The sequence below is a fragment of the Aquarana catesbeiana genome, linkage group LG01 (assembly GCF_042186555.1).
Source record: "Aquarana catesbeiana isolate 2022-GZ linkage group LG01, ASM4218655v1, whole genome shotgun sequence".
Lineage (NCBI taxonomy): Eukaryota > Metazoa > Chordata > Amphibia > Anura > Ranidae > Aquarana > Aquarana catesbeiana.
The window spans coordinates 978,705,575-978,724,672 of record NC_133324.1 but is presented as its reverse complement, the minus strand read 5'-3'; the positions used below and the strand labels follow the sequence as shown (position 1 = coordinate 978,724,672).

General features: G+C 45.0%; 1 protein-coding gene across 1 annotated transcript in view; it reads left to right on the top strand.

Annotated features, from left to right (window-relative positions):
• The window catches only part of LOC141128986 (hydroperoxide isomerase ALOXE3-like), a 175,931-nt gene that overhangs the window by 83,036 nt on the left and 73,797 nt on the right, over window positions 1-19,098 (top strand). The window contains exons 7-8 of the mRNA XM_073616676.1: window positions 266-409; window positions 12,280-12,483. Coding sequence (XP_073472777.1) covers window positions 266-409; window positions 12,280-12,483 — 348 coding nt within the window. The remainder of the gene's footprint in view (window positions 1-265; window positions 410-12,279; window positions 12,484-19,098) is intronic.

The window sequence follows — 19,098 nt, the reverse complement described above, 5'->3', positions numbered from 1 at the left end:
AAGGGTTGACACCCTTGTCTGTTTACTTTTTTGCTGCGTCACAATAGGATGATTTCCTCAGAGACACAAGAAGTGAAAAGAAATCTGAAACTTCATAGGAGGTTCTAATCCATGTGTATTCTTCTATCCAAAATACACTTTAAATTATCTCAGTGGTTTGGTCCTATGTAGCAAAATACACATTTGCTTCTGTGCACACGTAGAGTCAATTAATTCATTTACCGTATTTCATTGCTGATCAGATTTTGTAATTGTTACCTTTCAGAATGGTCACATTTTCCTGGCAGATTATGGGATTTTGCAGGGTGTTCCTACTAATACTATCAATAAAAGGTCTCAATACATCGCATCCCCTATGTGTCTACTGTGGAAGAATCCTGAGGGTCAGCTTCTCCCAATTGCCATCCAGGTATTTTCACTTATGTATTTATGGTTGTAGCACCCTTCTACATAGACTGTGAGGTCAATTTAGTATGAGGCTACTGCTGTAGCCCCGGGGGGGCCAGATTTTAGTTTGGTCTGCTCAAGACTCTACAGGCTGGAAGTTTGATTACCTCCCCCTGACTCTAGGGGAAGCTTCTGAGGATTGGGGTAGGAGGATGCAAATACCTTGCCTGAATATTTAGTAGGGCCTATCCAAACCCTGGGGAGGTGTATCCAGAATGGTGGATAGGTTCCTGTTAAATAGGCTGGAGTCCAGAGGAAAGGGTTCTTTCCCCTGTGAGGAAATAGATCTGTTTGCCCTGGAGCACTCCTGGGCTGGATGCTGGACTTCTCATTTGGGTGGTCATGCCCATGTACTGTGTACACTTTTGGACCCTGTGAGTAAAACCTCCTGTCTTGAGCTAGAGTTTTCTTGACCTCAGGCGCTGAAACTTGGACTTCCTCAGTCTTCCACTATTTGTGCTACTTTTTGGTGCCTGGTTCTCAGCTGTGCACATATATACTGCCCTAGGTGATTATCATTCCCTTGAGAATTACTAGTGCTACTATCAAGTTAGAAGTCTCCTCCATTAGAAATCTGCTTTGTTTTGGGGTATCCTGCATTACTCCCAACTGGCCCTGGTGGGGGGATCATCAAGAGGACTGAGGAGCTAGATGGTCTCCTGGAGGAAGTCCAGAGGAACCGGGTCACCAAAAACATGCTACCCGGATCCTTGAGAGCAGTAAGAGACTGCACCTTGACGTGGCCTACAGTGAGCGCAGGCTGGATCTGTTCCCCTCCGTACAATTTTACACATTTTGTGGCACAAAATGAGGCCCATGACAAGTTGACCTCGAGAGCCCCTGATACTTGTGTCTTGCCTGGTAAAGGAGTTAAGGAAGAGCTGCCCCAATTCTCCAGATTTCAGAGAATCTGCAAAGGAAGATAGATGGGTTGGAATACCCTTATGTGCCTAAGGCTACCATGGAGGAGATAGAGAAAGAGAACAAAGTGGTATGAGGAGGACCTCTAAAATTACCTCTGTGTTCCCAAACCTTTTAGGAACTACAATTACCCTGCATATTGGATAAGGTTCCTGGACATTAAGACTAGCAGGAGTTTAGGCTGTCTTATTCACAAAGATAGCGAATTCAAAAGTGTACAAGCACACAGTACACACAGCACACCTAAGAGAAGTGCAGAGTCACTTAGTCCATTGGAACCTTCATCTGTAGACCATCAACAGGGTAGAGGAAGGAATGATGCAACTGGATGGATGAAAGAGAAATCAATGGATGGCTGAGAAGGAAAAAGGACCGAGACTGGATCCTCTGCAGCTCCCGCAAAAGAACTGGGTAGGATCACCTCAATGCAGAAGAAAATGAACAGCACGGCGCTGAGGTTATTATTATATAAAAATCACTTTATTAAAATAATTAGCATACTTACATTGAAGTTAGCAGGAAAAGGGAACACCTGAGACCAAGCAACTGTGATCATTGTGGGGCTGTAGGCATCACTTAGCAAACAGAGACCAAGGATGACAGGGCACCAGCCAGCTCAAGGTATGGATAGTAGTGGCGACGTTCTCAGCTGTGAAAATACCTGGTGGATGTTGGGAGAACAGGTGTGCATGCCACGTTTCCAGGGACTTTGAATTTGAAATTTGAATTTGAGAAAGGCATTTGAAAGAAAAGGCGAAGTCCCTAAAAGCGCGCCATGCATACCCCCTATCCCGACAACCACCAGGCATTTTCACAGCCGTCATCCTTGTGTGCGGCTGTGAACGCTGCCGCTACTATCCATATGTACCCTCATGAGGGCTGCCGAGTATAGTAGTCCACCTGTCACCCTGCCCAGCCAGGCACACACCTGAATGAATGAATGAATGAATGAATGAATGAATGATTTGTAAAGCGCTGCAAATGCGAACTGAATTGCCTCAAGGCGCTGCACATTCCTCAGAGACAATAAAGCAGCCCTTGCATTTTGTTTGCCCAAAAGGGGGGGACTTATGGGATGCCCAAGCAGGTGATCAGAACATTGCAATTTGAAACTACACATACATCCAGTATATCCATCACTCCATTCCTCCTCCTGCACATCGCTTCCTCTCTACTGAGTATCATTCCATAATCCTCCTGCACATCGCTTCCACTCTTCTCCTTTTCAGGACCAGCTAGCGCTGATTTGGTAGGCCTGACACTGGCTCAGCTAGGCCCAAAGTAGATGCCCTTTGCAGGCAGGGACCACAGGCCCCTTTTAGTGTAGCAACAAAAATAGGGTAGTTCTTTATTGCTAGCTGGCCGCGTGGCTAGTGAGCCCAGTACGACAACTTCAGGCCCTGCCAGCCCTCCTGGCTGCAGCTGCCTCTCTCCATTGCCCATGTTTCCACAGTTCTCTCACCTGGTTCTGCACCCATCTCAGACTTCAATCCCCTAGTCCTCTCAGGCATGTCTCCCCAGTCCTCTCAACTGTGCTTCACTCACCAGCCCTCTTGGGTGCGACCTGTTGTTCCTCCTTGGAGACTTGCCTGGCAGCGCTTTCTCCCACTGTCCTCTCCTTGCTCCTCTTGGCCAGGACATCTCTGTGTGTTGTAGGAGGGTCCCGTTCGCACCCAAGCCCAGGCCCAAGGTCCCCCCCAGACTGGGGAGCTCCTTTCCAAGGCCATCGACAGCCTAGCACTCCATCTCTAACTTCCTCTCGAACAACTCCACCCCAGCTGGGGTGACCCTGGGTATTTCAGGAGGAATCCCCCCTGCCAATCCAATTTGGGGATTGGTCAGGGCTCCTTAGAACACCCCAGGTGGCTCCACCTCCCCTCCAGCCTCTCTTTCTAGATAACACTGGAACATTCTAAAAAGAAGTAGGAGATCCTAGTGATGCCACCTGTGAGTCAACCAGCACTACCCTGAACCACTCCCAGCCCAGATCAAAACAAACAGGCCTGGCTGCCAGCCAGGCATGCCTAAATGTACCTGCTCTGCCAATAACCTATATACATACTCTAGCAACCTAGAGGGTGCTACACATACCTTGAGCTGGCTGGCCCCCTGTCATTCTTGGTCTCTGTTTGCTCAGTGATGCCTACAGACTCACACTGATCACAGCTGCTTGGTCTCATGTGTTCCCTATCTATGCTGTTTCATGCTATCTTCAATGTACTGTAAGTGTGCTGCTTATTTTAATAAAGTGATTTTTATTTTATACTGACCTCAGCGCCCTGCTGTTCATTTTCCTCTTCTTCACAAAGATAAAGTGGTCATTAAGAAAGCTGGGTGCAGGGATCAAGAGTGGTCAGCCAACATGTGGGGGCCTAATGGAAATATGGAGCAGGTCCCTGACCCAAACTTTTACAGATAAGCTAGCCCATCATGTTACGCTATCTTACGTTGTTGCCCACTAGGGGCAATTTGGTATTTGGCCACTAGGGGAAATACAAAGGCAAGTAAAGTCTGTGGACTTTAGGATAATGTGTCTAGGTTAATAGGTAGTGTCACTGTACTGTACTGCTGGAGGATTGGAGATAATGCTCCAGCTCTGTAGAGTGTTGTATGAGATGCTTTATTAACTCTGTTCTCTTGCAGGTGAACAGCAATCAAATTTAGAATTTGTGGATACATTTCTGGATACATTAATCATTTGTATTTAACTAGAAGTAGGGCTCTACCCAGTTAGACTGTGTATTCATGTATATAGCTGATGTAAGAGCTCTGATGCCTGATTTGGTCTCGATACAACTTAGTGCTGTATGTGGTTTGCTTTCAAATTCTACATTGTTCGAGTAACCCTTTACTATGTGGAATGCCACATATAAAAATTGTTATATTGTTACCTTCTCTCACCCTTGTTTATCGCAGGATACTTTGCTCTTGTTTAAGAGCTCTTTTTATGTTACGGCCCATGTAAATTTAGCACAGGGGCTTCTGCTGTAGCCACAGGTGCCAGAATTGTTTAGTTTGGTCTGCTTAAGACTCCACAGGCTGGGAGTTTGATTATCTCCCCCTGACTCTAGAAGAAGCTTCTGAACATTAGGACGGGAGGATGCAAATACACGGCCTGAATGTTTAGTAGGGGCTAGCCAATCCCTTGGGAGGTGTGCCCAGATAGTGGAGGGGTTCCTGTTAAATAGGATTACAGCCTTGCGTTGAATCTGTTTTTTCAGCATGCTTGGCATTATGTTGCACTGCATAAATTTCTCCTATGCAAATTGTTTTGTGGGAATTTGTTACATAGTTGTTTTAAGTAGCTGACAACAATAAGTCACTGACTTGTAATTAGCAGCAGCATTGTCAGCCTGTTGTGTACAACAGGAAGAGAGGGTGGGACTTTTATGAGATGCACGGCAACATGCCACTCCATCCCTAATTATATTGAATAGGATGATTGTGGGACTTTACATGAGGCATGAATTCAAGGCTAGCAAGCAGCAATTGTAAAACAATGGGTTTTATTTTTACAGCCGTAAACGACACAATGTATTAGTAGTAATATCATGCATAATTTCATGGACAAGCATATATATAGCCAGGCAGGCAATCATAAAACATGTCAACAGTATCAAAATGAATTACATATCATAGTAAAAAAATCATCAGTAAAATCACCTGGGACAGCATGTAGCAAGATATTTTACAGTCTATCGCAGTTAAAAAAAAAATATTATTAATTATGGAACATGTACAGCCAACTTGTAGGGCATGTAGCATCTGTGCATTCCCAACGCGTTTCGTGGGATGGATGCCCACTCTTCAGGGGCGGATGCTGCATGTATCTATAATAAGACATATAATTAATATAACCATTGTCTCATGATTGCCCCAGGGAAAGAAACATACTGATTATGGAGGGCAAGTAAAATCCCTCTGTATACTTACGTTGGTCAGGATTGTGCGGGACCACTGGATGGGCCCCCCCCCCCTGCGGGAGATGAGGTAGTGGGACGCAGAAGAGCACTAATGGGATCACCCAATTAAAATAGAATATCCAAAAAGTGTTAGTAGGGGCTCCACTTGTAAAAAAATAAAATAAATAACAAGGTATATATGACATTTTCTAGTAGTATATGTGTGTATATATTTAATATATTTAGAAAAATAACTAATATAATTAGTATTATAATTATGTATGTATATATAATTAATACATTTATAAATGAGGAAGTGGAACAGAACCATAATTAAATTAAATGGAGGGGAATAAAACCACCCAATGATGGTGTTGGTAGATTAGTGTGGGTCATTTTAGATCGTGATTGTTGATATGGTGAGAAGGTTTGGAGTATTATTAATGTGATGATGAACATTCCTTCAGTTGGCAACGAGAATACCTATTTGCTAGACCCGATAGGTAGCCCAATGGCCAACTGTAGGAGTGCACACTGCAGGCTGACAACGCTACTGCTCATTATGAAACAGTGGCTGAGCTTTTTCCAGCCTGCAATATAAAGTGCTGTTACTAACTTACTAACTAACTAACTAGTTACTAACTAACTCAAGGTAGGGGTGTCTGCAACAGATTCACAAAGAAAGAATACTTTGTATAGTGAAACTCAAAGCCAAACATATTTAAAGTAGATTTGGGACTTTAATACGTCCTTTTTTCACATGTCTTTTTTAATGGAGCTCAGCCTCTCTCAGTCTCTCTACAGCAGAGCTCAGTGAAGGGTGGCAGAGTCTGCTCAAGGAGTTGATAAGTTGTGGGGTAGAACAAGGGGCAAGCTGATAGGAGGAAAGAAGAGTGGGACAGAGGGATGAGCTCAAAAGTGTGCTGCTACTCCTTTCACTGTCCAGTCACAGGGCGTGGTAGGGAGGAGACCTGTAAGTGAAAGTGAAAGATCAGATCCCTTTCCCTTCCTTTCCAGGAAGGATTGTGCTGCATGGTAGAGTTGTGCGTATCTCAGAACTGGACAGAAAAATCCTTTTGGCAGGTTATACAGCCTGAAGTAATAAATAAGGGGCATTTCTTGTTAAAAAGCAATACCGTAAAATAAGCAAAACCAATCAACAAACTGTGATATCCAGCAAAAGCTTCAGCTGTGAGAAACCCTCCTCAATTTACTCTACCACTTGGTATAAAAAAGGTGTCAACCTGCCATTAACCACTTGCCGACCGACGCATGTACATATACGTCGGCAGAATGGCACGGCTGGGCAAATGGGCATACTTGTACGTCCCTTTGAATTTGCCGCTGTGTGGTTGCGTGTGCACCGCCGGCAGTGCACGCGTGACCCTGCCGCGAGCTCCGTGTGTAGGATCGCGGGACCCTGTGATTGGGAGCGGTGATCAGTGATGTGTCACACACAGCCCCCCCACAGTTAGAATCACTCCCTAGGACACACTTAACCCCTCCGTAGCCCCCTAGTGGTTAACCCCTTCACTACCAGTGTGTCAGGTCACCTTGAGGCTAGGTGACAGATGCACACCGTTGGGATCAGGAGTGCACCGCAAGGTAGTGGACCCTACGGCTGACTGCTGTGTATTGGAGTTAGGGTGGTAAGGAAGGCAGGGCCACTGGAACACCAACACGGATCCCACCGGGGTTAGAGCGTAAGATTCCCTGGGGAGCAGAGTCTAAGAGCCATCAGGTGTTCACCAGAGCCTCTAGTGGAGAGATTGGACTGGGCTACAACTGGCTCCAGGTCGCGACCCCTAGGGTCCCCCAGATCACACCCACAGTAGGCAACAGGAGGATAGGGATAGTAAGGAAATAAGCCAGGACAAGGACAACAGAGTACACGCCAAGGTTCAGGGTCACAGGCAAACAGGGATAGTCGGGGACACGCCAAAAAGGTCAGGGTCACGAGCAGACAGGAATAGTATAGAACACGCCAAGGTCGGTAACAGAAACAAATGTAGAGCACACGGCAAGCAGGAAACAGGAAGCCAAACACACAAAGGTTGATCTGCAGGGCTGGCCTGCAGTGCAGAGGTTAATATAGAGTTCTCTGATAGGAGCTGGGGTGGGGCCATGCTTAGAGGAGAGATTAAAAAAGCAGTCAGGTGAGAGTCAGATGGTCTCTAGAGATGAACACATGGAAACAGGTAAGCCGACAAACTCTATTGCATAACCATGACACATTTTTACAGTAATCAATGCAATTTTTTAGCATTGATCACTGTAAAAATGACAATGGTCCCAAAAATATGTCAAAATTGTCCGATGTGTCTGCCATAATGTCGCAGTCACAATAAAAATTGCTGATCGCCGCCATTAAAAGTAAAAAAAAAAAATTAATAAAAATGCCATAAAACTAACCCCTATTTTGTAGATGCTATAACTTTTGCGCAAACCAATCATAATACGCTTATTGCATTTTTTTTTTTACCAAAAATATGTAGAAGAATACGTATCGGCCTAAACTGAGAAAAAAAAAACTCTTTTTTTATATATGTTTGGGGGATATTTATTGTAGCTAAAAGTAAAAAATAATGCGTTTTTTTTCAAAATTGTTGCTCTTTTTTAGTTTAGAGCGCAAAAAATAAAAACCGCAGAGGCGATCAAAAACCACCAAAAGAAATCTCTATATGTGGGAAAAAAAGGACGTCAATTTTGTTTGGGAGCCACGTCGCACGACCGCGCAATTGTCAGTTAAAGCGACACAGTGCCGAATCGCAAAAAGTGCTCTGGTCTTTGGCCAGCTGAATGGTCCAGGGCTTAAGTGGTTAAAGTAGGCACCTCTGGGTGTCTTCACCTCTATATTTTTTTTAACTCAAGTAGTTTTTTTTTTAGGTGAACAGTTGCTCTTTGTTACAGGTGGAATAGACAAATTTTCCCACTTGTCCTCCCTCCCCTCAGCCCAGCTCCAATTATAAACTTACAGTTCAAGTTGTCTTGTGTTCCTGTCCTACCTCTCCATTAAAAGGTGTGTGATTGATGTGAGTTGTACTTCCATGTGCAGGGTAGCAGGAAGGGACACAGTAGCCGCACCCCAACCACAGTACAGAAATGGCATACAGAGTTGAAGACAGTCAGAAGAAAGAGAAAATATGAAGTATATATTTATCTCAATTTCAGTAATATCAACTGGTAGAGAGCAAATGGTGAAGATACTCCAATCTCACCACACAGCTAGAATATGATTAATAAACTACAAGAGGGAGTTTCAACTAAGCATCCGGGTTGAAGACACTTCAAACATTGTAGTGCTTCCATTGGGAGAGTAATTGGGAACCTTTCAGAGGGCCAACTGCTCTTTTATGCCACGTACACACGAGCGGACTTCTCAGCGGACTGAACTCTGACGGTCTTTCCGACGATGTTCCGCTGAAACGGACTTGCCTACACATGATCACACCAAAGTCCATTCGTTTAACGTGATGACGTATGACGGGACTAGAAAAAGGAAGTTTAATAGCCAGTAGCCAATAGCTGCCCTTGTGTCATTCTTGGCCCGTTGGACTAGCATAAACACGAGCGGTTTTCCCGATAGGAACGGATTCCGTCGGAAAGATTTGAAACATTTTCTATTTTTAGGTGCATCAGAATTTTCAAAAGCAATGAAGCCCACACACGATCGGAATGTGCGACGGAATGGTTCCGTCGGACCTTTTCTGCCGGAAAGTCCGCTTGTGTGTACGCGGCATAAGAATGTTACATTTAGCAGGTTCCCTGGCTCTAGATTATTAACAGTGTCTATCCACAAGGATCAGGATTAAATATGATATGAAAAATTATTTTTAATCCTCTAACACCCCCCCACAGCATAAATGTAGGAGGTACCCTGGAGTCAGACCATACCTTGTACAGTCAGAATTTGGTCTTCATCAATACAGTTAAAGATATAGTGGGGTGCGATAAGCTCAGTGCATCATAAATAGTTGAGTGAACTTTTGGAATAGTGATAAGGACACTATTGGTAGAGCATCAGATATGCACCCAACACCAGACATTTGCTCCAGACAATTGAATACAGAGTTACACCTTCCCACCCCCCCACTTACCCCCCTTCCTTTACCCTTCCTCTCCGGTAATGAAAATCGAAGGTTTTGAGCTGCACTCACGGACGGGGGTGCATTCAACACACAATTTTAAACATAGATCAGATAAGGAACCTATCTCTAGTACCCCATCCCCGAAATGATACCTTTATAGGTTGGTAGGGCATGAACCATTAATGGACTCACTTGCTTAGACCGGAAAACTGGTAAAACAAAGGTATGAGGCTGGTCTGGGTGCATCCCCACCCTCTCACAGATTGATCCTGATAAGGGTGTTTGGGTGCTTAGGTGGCACACTTGGTCCCTCAACACCCTTCTAGTGTAGTCCCTCTACTTTCTCAATATGTTTAACCGATATGCCCCCAAAGTACCTGGGATTTGCAGGAATGCGCCTATGTAAAGATGGTTCTATACATTCTTTTATTGATACCTATTTTGCAGTATTATCAGTCATATGCATCTTACTGTATAGATGTATGCTCACTTCTATGTATTATGTAAAACCTTAATAAAAAACATTGAAACAGACATGCACCCAAGTCCTCTTCCTTAAAAGGCAGGAAAAAAGAAGCACCGCTTAAATGCTACTGTGTGAAAAACAGTACAGCACTGCTGAAAGGTGCAGGTTTGCTGAGAGAGAATGTCCAGACTCCAAAATTAACAGCAAATACTGCATATCGCCAATCTGAGCCACACTGACACAAATCCACCATAATGCCGTGTACACACAACCGGACTTTTCTACTGAACTGGTCCAACGGAACAAATCCGTCGGACAATCCGACCATGTGTGGGCTTCATCGGACCTTCAGCGGACTTTTTCTGTCAAAAATCTGACGGACTTTAGATTTGCAACATGTTTTAAATCTTTCCGATGGACTCGAGTCTGGTCGAAAAATCCGTTTGTCTGTATTCTAGTCCAACAGACAAAAGCCGACACTAAGGCAGCTACTGGCTATGAACCTCCTTATTTTAGTCCGGTCGTACGTCATCACGTTCAAATCCGTCGGACTTTGGTGTGATCGTATGTAGGCAAGTCCGATTTGTCAGAACTCTGTCGAAAGTCTATCAAAAAGTCCTTCGGAGTTCAGTCTGTCGAAAGTCCGGTCGTGTGTACACGGCATAAGGCTTCAGCTCAGTCTCCCACTCATCAGGCACACCACTCAAATGCATTTCAACCTGCTAAGGGCTTAATCATAGAGCAATTTAGCCCTTAGCAGGTGAAACGCAGAGGGGTTGTGCCTGATGGGTGGGAGACTGAGCCAAAACGTTATGGTGGATTCCTATCAGTGTGGCTCACGTCCGCTGTTTGCAGTATTTGCTATTCATTTTGGAATCAAGTCCTTTTCCTATTTTGCTTTACAGGGTTACTGAGTCCAGGCATTTAGCATTGACAGAAGTATGATGGTGTAAATAATGGAGAGGATTCTTTTTTGTTCTGGATGTACAGGCCACTAGCTTAAAGAAGATCTATCACCAGAACAAAATACATCTTGTTAAATCTACCTGGGGATCCTGCGCACATAGCATTTGTCCACATCTAAATCTGTGTAGGGGTTTCTGAGCTGTGTCTTCGGATAGCTCTGTTCTGGAGTCCTCCATTCCCAAGGGTGCTCTGTTCCCTTGCCCTGCTTTACCAAGGCTGATGATATGTTCTAGGCTCCCCTTTTCCCAGGCTGTTCTCTTCCACTCCCCACCTCCTTCACCAAGGCTGTTCTGTTCTGGGCTGCTCTTTTTCTCAGTCTGCTCGGCTCCAGACTCATGGCTTATCCACCTTTTACCCAAGTAATGCCGTGTACACACGGCCGCACTTTTTGAAGGACTTAACCCTGAAGGACTTTACGACGGAGTTCCGACGTAACGGACTTGCCTACACACGATCGCACCAAAGTCCGACGGATTCAAACGTGATGACGTACGACCGACTAGAATAAGAAAGTTCCTAGCCAGTAGCCAATAGCAGCCCTTACATCGGTATTCGTCTGTCGGACTAGCATACAGACGAATGGATTTTTCGATCGTACTCGAGTCCATTGGAAAGATTTGAAACATGTTCTATTTCTAAAGTCTGTCTGATTTTTTTCGATAGCAAAGGTCCGATGAAGCCCACACACGATCGAATTGTCCGGCGGATTTGTTCCGTCGGACCTTTGCTGTCAAAGTCCCATCGTGCGTACACAGCATTACTCTGTTCCAAGCTTCCCCTATCCATGTTTTTTAGTTCCATACTTCCCTTCTTCCCAGGCCAGACTGTGCATTCAATGACACTAGCATGCTTTGCAAGCACTTATAGGGCGTACACACGGTCGGACTTTGTTCGGACATTGCGACAACAAAATCCTAGGATTTTTTCCGAAGGATGTTGGCTCAAACTTGTCTTGCATACACACAGTCACACAAAGTTGTCTGAAAATCCGATCGTTCTGAACGTGGTGACGTAAAACACGTACGTCTGGACTATAAATGGGGCAGTGGCCAATAGCTTTCATCTCTTTATTTATTCTGAGCATGCGTGGCACTTTGTCCGTCGGATTTGTGTACACACGATCGGAATTTCCGACAACGGATTTTGTTGTCGGAAAATTTTATCTCCTGCTCTCCAACTTTGTGTGTCTAAAAATCCGATGGAAAATGTCCGATGGAGCCCACACATGGTCGGAATTTCCGACAACACGCTCCAATCAGACATTTTCCATCGGAAAATCCGACCGTGTGTACGGGGCATAAAGGAAATTCAGCATGAATGAACTTTGTTAAAGAAAACAAGTTTTCAGAGTTTGTGATGCCTGCACCATTATAAAAGTCATTTACCGCAATATTATGGTAAATAAAACAAGATCAAAACCGTGAAATAACCGTTGGTTAAAATGTCATGACCAATAAATAAATCCCTTGATCTTTTTTTTGTATTCCAGTTATCTCAGACTCCTGGAAAAAATGTTCCCATCTTCCTGCCCAGTGACTCGGAATATGATTGGGTATTGGCCAAGATCTGGGTGCGTAGTGCTGACTTTCAGTTACATCAAGTTGACAGTCACCTTCTTCGTACACATCTCCTAGCCGAGGTCTTCTCAATTGCAACTACCAGGCAACTTCCAATGGGGCACCCAGTGTATAAGGTGAGTAAAGAGGCTGAAATTATTCATTATATGGAGAATGACTTGATATTTTGGTGTTCCCTAGAAGAATTTGCCAGCAAATGAGCCATTTCTATTTAAATGACATGAGGCAGATCATCTAAATGGGTGCAGACATTTTGGTAAAGGTTTATGCCGCGTACACACGAGCGGAATGTCCGACAGAAAAAGTCAGACGGAAGCTTTACATCGTATATTCCGATCATGTGTGTGCCTCATCTGACTTTTTTTTTTAATTCTGACGGACCTAGAAATAGAACATGTAAATATTTCCAATGGAACCAATTCCTATCGGGAAAACTGCTCGCCTTTATGCTGTTCCGACGGACCAAAAACGACGCATGCTCTGAAGCAAGTACGAGACGGAAGCTATTGGCTACTGACTATTGAACTTTCATTTTCTAGTCCTGTTGCACGTGTTGTACATCACCGCATTCTGGACGGTCGGAATTTTGTGTGTAGGCAAGACAGCTTGAGTGGAATTTTGACACTCTACAGAAATAACAAATTATCCGAAAATGTATTATCGTAACAGAGCGAATATAACAGAACGAAATTATGTATTTTACGAATGACAACGAACTGAAGCTAAACAAAATTTTCTGTTGTGCACAAGTCTAGCTGTTGATTTGTTAACAACAATTATTTTTAGAAACAGCATTAAGTAATAGAATAAGGCTTCATGTACACTACAGACCTCCTAACCTTGATTTTAGTTTTTGGTTTTTGGCATTATTTTTTGCCTAAACTCAACTCCATAAAAGCCTAGGTGTCAATGTACACATAGACTTTCACCAGAGTTTAGAAAGAGCTTCAACCTTCCTCTACTGAACGTGGAAGAGTCGTGTTCAGGATAGGAAAGCTTTGACCACTCCCTGGTGGAAAATGCAAACAGCAGGCGGCAGAAAGCGCTCGGAACTCCGTCTGAAAAACCTTCAGAGTTTATTCCGACGGGAAATCCGGTCATGTGTAAGCGGCATTATAGGTTCCAATAATTTTTTGTGTATAGGTAAAACAGATTTGTTTAGGTGCATCTTTTTTTTTTACAATACTACCACCTCAATAGCAATATTTGCAGTGATTACAAATATACAGTATATTCATCACCACGCTAAAGTTTAAGGTCAATGTTGGGGTTTGCTGAACCCCTGAAGGAGCCGCTGGATCCATTTGGTCCCCTGTTTCTCTGTCCACAACTCTGTGAACAGCGCCACATGCTCTGACACACCCGGGTGGGCAAGGAATGTTTATTGCAGGTAGATGTATACAGTATACACCCCAAAGGCTCAAGGTGAATAGACACCAGGAATGGCAACTTGTTATGTAATAGCAAATGGTATATTGCAACAGGGAAACAAAAGAATATATATAAAAAGAGAATTTGTTGTGCTAGAAATAAAAACAAAATAACAAACAGCTGCTAACAAAATATTGCTGGGTACAATAAAAAGAATTGGAGATATAGGGTATAGCGCTTGAAAAATGGTGGTAATAAAGAGAGTTCATCAAAGAATGTAAATTTTGTTATAAGTGAAATGAAGTCCATCAAAGATATTCAATATGCTGAGGAAAGAGCTGTCACCAACACCCGAATAAACTGACTCTTACCGCCAGTGCATGAGATATGCACATTGAACAGATGCAAAGTTGATCAAGTCCACGTTTACTCCTAGACTCCAAACGATCCACTAAATATCTGCAAGATGCCCTTCTTCTACTGACCCACCAGATGCAATCAACACAATCACGGCAAGACCTTTAGCTTTATCCCCGTAAGAGCCGATTGTTCTCTGCTTTCTCCAAACTCTACAAAGTTGGTCCAGCAGACACCTGGAATCCCCCAACAATAGGTACAAGACTTATTCAGCAAGCCACTCACTTCTTGCAGCGGGTAAAGCGGCATCCACCTCTCGTTGAATTCTTGGTGCTTTCCTACAGTTATCCTAGAATTCTCTCAATGAATGTTGACAGAGAGCAGCAGCTTAAATTGAAACAGAGCAGCACAGAGGCAGCAGCCAAGGCTTACAATGCATGCACACTCTAATGCCGCGTACATATGGGCATACTTTTCGACCGGACTGGTCCGACAGTCTTTCCGACGGACTTTCGATGGACTTACGTCAAAACTTGCCTACACACGATCACACCAAAGTCCGATGGATTTGTACGTGATGACGTATGACCGGACTAAAATAAGGAAGTTCATAGCCATTAGCCAATAGCTGCCCTAGCGTTGGCTTTAGTCTGTCGGACTAGCATACAGACAAGCGGATTTTTCGACCGGACTCGAGTCCGTCGGAAAGATTTGAAACATGTTCCAAATCTAAAGTCCGTCAGATTTTCAACATAAAAAGTCTGCTGCAGGTCCAATGAAGCCCACACACAGTCGAATTGTCCGCCGGACCCGGTCCATCGGACCAATCCGGTCAAAGTCCGCCCGTGTGTACACGGCATCAGAGTACAAGTGATCCCAGACACACACACAGTCCAGCTAAGTCTATAAGCAAAAACATTTGCTAGAAAGCCTGGAGTCTGATAGACTTTGAACAAAAAAAAAAGTCAAAGAGAGCTCATCAAAGATTCCATTACATTCTTTGATGAACTCTTTGTTTATTACCACCAGTTTTCAAGCGCTACACCCTATATCCCCTAAAAGAATATATATATTGTAATGAAGCAGTGGTAAGAGAATTAAACGGCAGTGGTTAACAGTAATGCCGCGTACACACGGTCAGACTTTTCGTCTACAAAAGTCCGACGGACGCTGAAGGACTAAAGCTGGCTGACAATCTGATCATATGTGGGCTTCCCCGGACTTTTAGCGGACTTTCAGCTGACTTTTCCAGCCTCAAATCTGACAGACTTTAGATTTGAAACATGCTTCAAATCTTTACGTCGTAACTACGCCGGACCCAGAAATCCGCTCGTCTGTGTGCTAGTCCGACGGACAAAAACCCACGCTAGGGCAGCTATTGGCTACTGGCTATCAACTTCCTTATTTTAGTCCGGTGTACGTCATCACGTACGAATCCGTCGGACTTTTGTGTGTGTGTAGGCAAGTCCGTTCGTAAGAAAGTCTGCCACAAGTCCGCCAAAAGTCCGCCAAAAGTCCGCCAAAAGTCCGTCGGACAGGCTGTCGGACTTTTGTAGCCGAAAAGTCCGACCGTGTGTACGCGGCATAAGAGAAATATAATGCAATGGTTAAACAGCAGGAAAAATATACTGCAACAATTAGACAATAGAAGTAATATGCTGCAGAAACAATAAATATTATAAAGCACATCCCCTCTTGAGGCCTATACTGAGCAACCCTAAATAGGGTGAAACATACATGTAGTACTACCCCTGTAAGGGCCGCTGGTAAAAGCTGGTTCTTCCCTAATAGTATAGAGCAGGGGTAGGCAACCCCCGGGACTCGTGCTGAAAGCGGCACACCAAGCCTCTTTTGCCGTCACCTGACTCCCTCCCACAACAGCAGAGCAGTGCAGGGAAGTGTCAGTGAGACACGAATGTCTTCCAATCTTACAATTCCCCACACCGCACCTGTACTGGGGGGGAGGCACTGTACCCCCACACATTGTAAACAATGGGAAACATTGATTGGTTATCTAACTTTGTTGTAGCTGCGATCGTCAGATCTTGTGATGGGGAAGATATTGGGTGCAGTTCTGCTAGTGGGGTGGCCCCTGTTTCCAGGAGGGGGAGGACTGTTATTGGCCACTGCCAAAGCCAATCAGAGTGCTAGTCCTGCACACCATCTGGAGGAAGAGGACTGGCTCGGTTGCCACTACCAATCTCAGAAAGTAGGGATTTCACTGTGATTGAGAAAACCACAATCAGGTGACAGTTTGTGGAATTACTGTTGCGCTTCTGGGAACTGTGTTAAAAAAAAAAAAAAAAATATATATATAGTGTTTGTGTGTATGTGTCACTTACTACTGACCCCTCAGCTCTGCATCATCTACCACTACCAACCTCTACATCACCTACTCCCAACCTCTGAACTCTGCGTCACTTACACCTGACCCCTGAACTCTGCGTCACTTACTACTGACTCCTCAGCTCTGCATCATCTACCACTACCAACCTCTATATCACCTACTCTCAACCTCTGAACTCTGCGTCGCTTACACCTGACCCTTGAACTTTGCATCACTTACTACTGAACACCTCAACTCTGTGTCCCTTTAAGCCACAGCCAGTATGCAATAAAAATCGTACCCAATTTTGCTGCGGCGCTCGGCACCACACTTTCTCTCAGCTGCAGGGGCTCAATCTTGCATACAGGCCCACTGCTTTCAGAAAATGCCCCTGACCTGAGCTCATCATTGCGCATCCATTCCAGATGCTTGTATGTGACATCACATGCATCCCATACATCACATACATTCCATACATCCCATACATCACATACAAGCACGTGGGCTGGATGGAAAAGGTAGATTAGCGGGGATGAGTGTGCCAGGACAGGTAGATGTGTCTCATCTCTGCTTCCTTGCACCACTCTGCATATCACACATATCATAGATGAGAAGAAAGTACAGCGGTGGGCCAGATGAGCAGGAGGGTATGATGGTGGGGCAGATGTGCAGGGGGGTTCAGTGTTGTGCCAGATGAAAAGGGTGTTATAGTGGTATTACAGAGAAGTAGGGGGGTTCGATGATGGGCCAGATGAGAATTGGGTTATAGTGGTGGTACAGATGAGCAGGGGTTACACTGGTGGAGCAGAAGATGAGGGGGTAAAGAGGTGGGGCATTAGTGCAGGGGGGTACAGTGGCAGGGCAGAGGAGAAAGGAGGTCCATTGGTGGGACAGATGTGCAGGGGGTTACAGTGGTGGGGCAGAAGAGCAAAGGGGTACAGAGGTGATACAGATGTGCAGGAGGTACAGTGGTGGGGCAGATGAGAAAGGGGGTTACAGTGGTGGGAGTGATGAGAAGGGGGTTCAGCGGTGGGACAGAAGAATGGGGTACAGCAGTGGGGCAGATGTTTAGGGGGGTACAGTGGTATGGCAGAAATGCAGGAGGTACAGTGGTGGGAGAGATGAGAAGGGGGTTCAGTTGTGAAACAGAAGAGCACAGTACAGTGATAGGGCAGATGAGCAGGGGGTTACGGTGGTGGGACAAATGAGTAGGGGGGGGGGGGGTTCAGTGTTGTGCCAGATGAGGAGGGGGTTACAGTGGTGGAAAAGATAAGCAGGGGGGTTCAGTGTTGGGGCAGAATTGAAAGGGAGGTGCATTAGTGGGACAGATAAGAGGGGATTACAGAGGTGGGGCAGATGTACAGGGGGTACAGTGGCGGGGAAGAGGAGAAAGGAGGTATATTGGTAGGACAGATGAGCAGGGGGTTACAGCGGTGGGGCAGAAGAGCAGGGGGTACAGAGGTTAGACAGATGAGCAGGGGGAACAGTGGTGGGGCAGATGAGAAAGGGGGTTACAGTGGTGGGGCAGATGAGCAGATGGTTTCAGTGTTAGTACAGGTGAGAAGGTGGTTCAGCGGTTAGACAGAAGAGCATGGGGCTACAGCGGTGGAGCAGATGCGCAGGGAGATACAGTGGTGGGGCAGATGAGAAAGGGGGTACATTGTTGGGACAGATGAGCAGGGGAGTTACAGTGGTGATACAGAAGAGCAGGGGGTTACAGTGGTGGGAAAGATGAGCAGGGGGGTACAGAGGTGGGGCAGATGTGCAGGGTAGGACAGTGAGGGGACAGATGAGCAGGGGGGTACAGTGGGGGACAGTGATCTGAGGTGTGAAGGTGCAGGATTTGGGGCTGATCTGAGGACTGGAGGTACAGGATTTGGGGCTGATCTGAGGACTGGAGGTACAGGATTTGGGGCTGATCTGAGGACTGGAGGTACAGGATTTGGGGCTGATCTAAGGACTGGAGGTACAGGATTTGGGGCTGATCTAAGGCATGAGAGTGCAGGATGTTAATTAGTCACTATTACTCTTGTAGTTTACAGCATTTACTCTATAAAAAATCATTTTCGTGATTGAGAGTGTGAAGTTAAATTTTTTTTGTTAAAAAATCGGTGCACTCAATTTCTTTGAAAACATTTTTTGGCACACTGCTCAAAACGTTGCCTACCCCTGGTATAGAGGCTGCATGTCCCCCCAAGCACCAGTCCATACACACTGGCTCCAATAACTCAGTCTAGGGGATGGCTTTTTGATATTTATTGCTTAAAGACACTTTAAACAGGAGAGGGGTTATTGCTCACAAATCCCCAAGATGGGTGCCATAGAACAGGAACAGAGTCCATAGGCTGCCTCAGAGGCAAAAGCCCTGTGAGGATGGAACCTTCCTTGCTGAGGAAAGAACAATCTCTCCAGGGCTCCACACTATGGATGGGCTGAACACCCCCCGCCCCGGGGGTGGTCTATAACATTGTGAGATGTAGAGATATCAAAGTAAGTGACACCAAATATATACTAAACCAATTATGGCGAATAACCTGATGGGTATAAGTACAGTGAAATAGTGTTCAGATAAATAGTTATGACAAGTGATCCAAAAAAATGGTGAAATTCCTTTAAAGTGAGCACCAAAAATATACAAATATATAAAAAAAAGTCCATAATAAATCTCCAAAAATGT